The 5,948-nt window shown below is 37.7% G+C and overlaps 1 protein-coding gene and 1 long non-coding RNA gene across 4 annotated transcripts in view; one reads left to right on the top strand and one right to left on the bottom strand.

Moving 5' to 3' along the window:
- VRK2 (vaccinia related kinase 2) overlaps window positions 1–5,948 on the top strand; it is an 83,072-nt gene that overhangs the window by 56,447 nt on the left and 20,677 nt on the right. For all 3 annotated transcript variants that reach the window (XM_019516648.1, XM_019516650.1, XM_019516649.1), the window contains one exon: window positions 2,776–2,957. In XM_019516648.1, coding sequence (XP_019372193.1) covers window positions 2,776–2,957 — 182 coding nt within the window. The remainder of the gene's footprint in view (window positions 1–2,775; window positions 2,958–5,948) is intronic.
- Window positions 3,736–5,948, bottom strand: part of LOC109296986 — an 8,396-nt gene continuing 6,183 nt past the window's right edge. The window contains exon 2 of the long non-coding RNA XR_002097130.1: window positions 3,736–5,865. This is a non-coding gene — a long non-coding RNA (uncharacterized LOC109296986). The remainder of the gene's footprint in view (window positions 5,866–5,948) is intronic.

The raw sequence follows: 5,948 nt of genomic DNA, 5'->3' as shown, positions 1-5,948 counted from the left end.
TGTATGTGTGTGTATGTGTGTATATATATATATATATATTATATATATATATGAGTGGTGTTGCATGTGAGGCTAATTTTCTTAATTGTACTTATGTAAAGCTAGTGGCTGAGTGATGTAACTCTTGATTTGCCCCAGTGCAGCAAAGAAGTAGACCCAGTGCATTTGTAAGTGTATCTGTTCCAGGTTGATAACAATCACTATTAAACAACTGTTCTTCTAACTTCTGTGCATATTCTAATAATACTTTACCAGTAATAAGGCATGATCCACACCCAGTATATTCAGTTAAAGTTTTCCATTGACTTCAATGCAACTGGATAAGACAAAAATTTACAGAAGCATTTGTTTAAAAGCTGTGGCTTGCAGGTTTGCTTACTCAAAGGGAGAGCTGAACTGGTGCTGCTCACAGCATTTGTGCATTCCAGCTGGACACTCCTAGAATTAGGGTGTCAGATCAGCCCTTAAGACTGTTATTGTAGATGTCCTTCTTGGACAGGAAGATTTTGTTGTGTTATGCTAAAATGATGGAAATAGGAGATTTGAAATGCAGCTTATAAATAAGGGGATGGCTTAAAATCTGTTAGCGGGATAAAGGAGGACAGCAGGGTAGGTGACAGATCTTGCTCTTTATCAAGAAATCTTATCTTTCTGCTTCCTTTCACCATTATCCCATAAAATGAAAATTAAGTAGATGATATATCGATGAAAGACTTGATTTTCAGCTATGGCCTACAATTTTATGGGTGCACCTGATAGCAGAGAGACTTGCATCACGAATGAGAGATATAAGCTAGGTAGCATAACATCCAAATGCTATGAATTGCACCTAGAATTTCTTCATTGTAATTGCAAAATTAAAGGCCACATTGAATCCCAGCTAAAAATCGGGCCATAAGCTATAACTGTTAAGCTTAGCTTGAAATCTTTTGTTTAGCCTGAAAAGATTGTCTCTGTTATTGTCAAGGATGTTTAAAGCCAAACCAGAATTTCAGAGAAGCAAACTTCCAGCCCAAAGCCTTGCCCTGTGTCACTTTCTTAACATAAATGCTATGAATTTATTCTGTGACATTTTGGTAGTTTCCTTTATTAAATAGGAATACTATCCGTCCAGGACACAGTTGTGGCTAATCACTCGGAACAGGGGCAGCCAGCCAGTAGCACATGCTGCAAATGGCATGGGCAGCCTCTCTCTGTGGTGCACAGCAGACTGAGGATGGGGCAGGTAGGACAACAGCAGGGAGCAGAAGTCCAAAGATCAGATTAGGCAGGCTGCACAGGGCAGGGAGCAGAAAGCAGAGCAGAATATGAGACAGGGAAAGGGGATCGGAGTGGCACTTTGGGATGGCAAGGGGTTTAATTTGTGCCAAAACGGTTTGCTACCAGTCCATGGACCAAATCCAGCCTGCTTTGTAGTGTCTTCAGATCAGGCCTGGAGACCTTGTGCCGCACTACAGTCAGCCACCTGAGGCTCCAGTAAAAGGGGAGTTCTGCCTGAGCCATGCCACACCACAGTTGGGAGGTATGGGCTCTGGTGGAGGGGACCTTTGCCATACCACTTTGGTCCCTGGGGAGAAATGGTGGCAGAGGCTGCGCTCTACTGCCTGCCTGCTTTCTGACCTGAGCTGGGTCATTCCAGTCCCTCCCCCTCCAGAAAACATTGTTGACCCCTGACTTCAGGCATCTTAGCCACATGCAGTCTAAGGTATTAGAAACGCTGCAAGGGTTTTAAGTACTGTAGGTACTGTTAGGATAGAAATGTAAGCAGGAGTTGACAGAGAATTTTTTTTATGACTTAGCTGCTTCAAACTCTCAGAACTCTAATTCATACGTGGTTTTGCTTGTACTGTACTTTTTAATGGAGATTGTATACAAGTAATCCAAAAATGAACCTCTTGGTTTGGGGCAAATACTCATTGAGAGAGGTTTAGTAAGTATTCTTGATCTGTTTACTCATTCTGCTTATTTCCACCAAATTCCCAAACGTAGCAGATACTACTGGAAGCGTGTTTATATACTCTGTGAAGCTGTCTTAACATCTTTACACCATGGGTCAAAAAGGACTCATGTCAGTATCTACTGTGACAATTTAATTTTAGGATTATAGTAAAACATTCAATAATAAGAGAAGCTTGCTTGTTTCCCTGTATGTACCCTATAGCAGTATTACCAGATTGCTGAAGGCATTGGTATCCCTTGCAGTACCATCTGGTGGCAGTGGCAAAACAGTGTAGTTGGTAGGTTACACTGTTAAAGACACAGCCCCAATAAAATCAGTGGTTGTATAATGGTTTTCAGGATGTCTGCATAGTGCATAGTTTGTCAAATAACTTTAAATCCAAGCTTTTTTCTGTTTTTTAAATGCTCAAAATGTAATATGTTTATGTATATATAAATATATACTAGCACTAAACATACAACAGTAGCATTTTAAAGGTCCTGTTATGATCTAGCAAATTTCAAAATATTTCTAGATGCTAAATAATTATTAATGATTTTGAATAAACATGTATTTAACTTACGCATTAATAGTTAACGAAGAGCAATAGGGGCACCAAGTAATTTTTTCTTACCCTGAGAAGGAAGTATCCTTTTATTTCAGTATTTTTCTGTCTTTTAGATATTGCCTTTGGTCCTGTTTTATCTAGGTGGTGGTTCACATTGTTTTGTCATTTGCTTGGCAGTGGGGCTGGGCGTGGGCAGCTTGAATTTAAAGGTTTTCCAAAGTTTGAAAACTCCATCAGATGAAACTCACACTTAAAATACCCTTCACAGGTGAAATAGCCAAGTTTTTGGCATGCGTTTATGATTTAGCTTATGATGAAAAGCCAAAGTATGAGGTGCTAAAGAAAATCCTGGTGGATGGACTCAAGTCAAGTGGAAGGTACTATGATGGCCCTCTGGAAATTTCCACTGCTAAATGCTCACTAAGTCAGCCTGCTTCTAAAGGTGTAAAAGTAAGTAATACAATTCTGTGATTATTTTCTGAAACCTATTATTTGATAGTTGCTTTTTCTTTTGTAAAAGAGGAAACAGTTTAATATCTCAAAATGAGACTGACACAGCAGTTCTGTTGCCTTAAATACATCACATTTGTTAATTCCTGTTTCCCCTGGCTTTGCTAAAAAGTGGGATGTCAACCCTTAAGGAGGAAAAACTGTCACGAGTCCTTTTGACCTACAGCCTCTCACTTCAAAGTAGTAGGTCTGTGGAGAATCATTTACTTTCAGGATAATGGGGAAGTCAAGGACTTTGTTCGCTAACATCTTGAAGGCAAGCTTGAATGCCAGGTTTTTCTTTTTGGCCAGATTAAAAGCAAAGTTGCTTTTTCTTAGTAAAAGCATTTAATTCACTTTCTCTCCCTCAAACTTGTGCCGTTTGCTTTTGCATTTCTCCAGCCACCAGTCTGGGTGGGATGCTATTCTGAGACTTAAATAGCTTATTTGTATGCAGTGCTATATGATGCTCTTTCTAGCACAAAGTTTAAAACTGACAGCTATCATGTTTATATATTTTTCCTTTGTATTTTTAAGTCTGAATCTATACAGTTAATAAAACCTTTTATGTTTTAATAAACTTGGGACCAGTGCAATTAGCAGTCTTACTGGACATGATATGAAATGTCATTCCTACAGTCTATCTCCCTTTAAACTACCCATATGCAAAAGCCCTATTTCTTCTCTGATGGGTGTGCAATAAGTTAGGGTCAGGGTACCATTCATTTTTAATATTTCATGTGAACTTTGGACCATTGTAAGTGTACATGAGCCAAGAATGCAGGATGCAAACTAATGTGACTGATAGGCTGCTAGATGAATGGTGATTCAAGTATCAGTGCACAGATGGTTCTGATTTGCTGAGTTTTGTAGCTGCTGCAACTGAAGACATAAAATATCTTTCTAGTCATAAATTAGCTCTTTGGAAGCAAAACCTTGGCACCAGAGCTTTACAACCTTCAATTAGTAGGGAAAGAAGTATTTGAATGACTGTGGTATTGACATCTGTAGGCCTGCATAGTAATCATTCCTAATAGAAGAGAATATCTGTTTGAGGGGGTTTTGCATGGCTAATTAACCACCAGTGAGAATATGTAATTTTTTCATGATCTCCTGATTGTCACCTTTCTCTCATGATACAATTACATTTTATTGTAGCAAGTGGCTCACAAACCAATTGTCAGCACTATTTACGTATTGCAGAAGGCAGAACAAAAGTTCATGTTTAATAAAAAGCCACTGGATTTTGATCTTGGTAATTACAGAGACTTATTTTAGGAGTTTTATTGACTTTTGTCTTTTTATCACTTTTTTTACAACAAAACAAAAAGCTATTTCAGAGAGTATTTCTCTTGCAATAATGGTCACCACTTAATCTATGCTAATTTGAGAAGCTTATTTCAATTTTTAGTTCATAGAGTTTTCTAAACTTAATTGAAATATAAAACAGCAGTTGTTAAAAAAATTGTATCTACTATCTCCTTTACTGATCTTATGTTTAGATCTCTGCTTCACAAGAATTTTAGACTTCTAAGTATCGGGCATTGAATAGCAAAGGTAAAGTGTGGTCCTTCACACGTTCTTTTCATTTAGGGGCACAGCAGAAGGCAGACCCCTTCTAACAGAATGGAAGCTGAACCCATGATGTGAAGCTTACTCAATCCTGTCAGTTTAAAATAGGTATTCAGAAATTAATTGCAACAGAGGAATAGTAGGTCACAGGAAAACCAAATCAAATATATAAACATAAGAAACATTATCTTGCTGCAATTTATATATAATTTCAAACCAAAGCAATGCAAGATTAAAAAGGCAAATTTATTCTGACACTTAATATGGGGTTTTTCACGTTTCATTCTCCATGTCCATATTCAATTTAAGTTAATCAGCGATTTTTTTTCTCTCTATATAAAATTTTAGGTTACTATGAAAAACTGAATATCCAGATAGTTGGATGCATGAAGATTTATTTTGCAAATCTGCTATGCAGTTAGATGGTGTAAGGGGTTTTTGTTAATGTTTCTCTTTCAGCTGAAAGTGCAAAATACTCAGTTTTATGTTTAGCCTAAAACTTAACTTGGATATTAAAGTGGCATGAAAGACGGCATGAAAGACATTACTGAACTTGTTTGCATTGTGGGAGATTGAAGAGTTACTACAGCACTTGCTATTTGCAAGTGCACAACCCCATTAAAAGTCCATGAATGAGGAGTGTCAATTACCACTGCTGCTGTTACTTGGACAGAAGCAGAATTATTTTTAATGGCCAGTAACAAGGTCAGAAAGAGAGAGTTGTGCTGTTTGCAGATTATTTGATCTTAATAACAACTTCACTTAAATTTTCAGAGAGATTTCTAATACTTACTGCCTTGCATTAGAATAATATGCGTGCTTGCACTGTTTCAAACTACATCTCCCTTCACTTTCTCTAGCATTAGATAAAGTTTAATTCATTGCAAAACTGGACATAAGACAGAAGCTTATTTCCTGAATGGCTAAAGGAGGCTTCTGCTCTTCTTTGTTAAAGCTGAGGGAATGCTATAGTTTACTGGAGCTGCTTTATAGTTGGCTTAAGTGAGCATTGAATATAAGCAGAGGGCATAAGATATTTTATAGACTTAAATATATTCCTCTATTACTGGAAAAATAGGTTTCAAGCTGCAGTTGCTATGGCTTACCTAGTTGCTTTTTGTGTTTGGAGACCTAAAGGCAGAACCACATCTGGGAGAGATTTTTGTTCCTAGAGGGCCAGAAGGAACTTCTGTCAGGGCTAATATACTTTGGCTTCACTGCTGACAGAGTGGACTTGTTTGGCTTTGGAAAAGACTGTATTTTCCACAGCCTTCCAACTTCTACCATTTTTTCTCACCTCTTCCCTTCTGCATGTTCCTGTTGCACCTTTCTTCTGTTTAATATGAGCATCTCACTTCCTTAAAAACATAACCTACACAT

The sequence above is a fragment of the Gavialis gangeticus genome, unplaced genomic scaffold, assembly GCF_001723915.1.
Source record: "Gavialis gangeticus isolate Ggan-Ray unplaced genomic scaffold, GavGan_comp1, whole genome shotgun sequence".
Taxonomy (NCBI): domain Eukaryota; kingdom Metazoa; phylum Chordata; order Crocodylia; family Gavialidae; genus Gavialis; species Gavialis gangeticus.
Note: the sequence above shows the minus strand (reverse complement) of the source record. Positions and strands in the feature narration are given on the sequence as shown.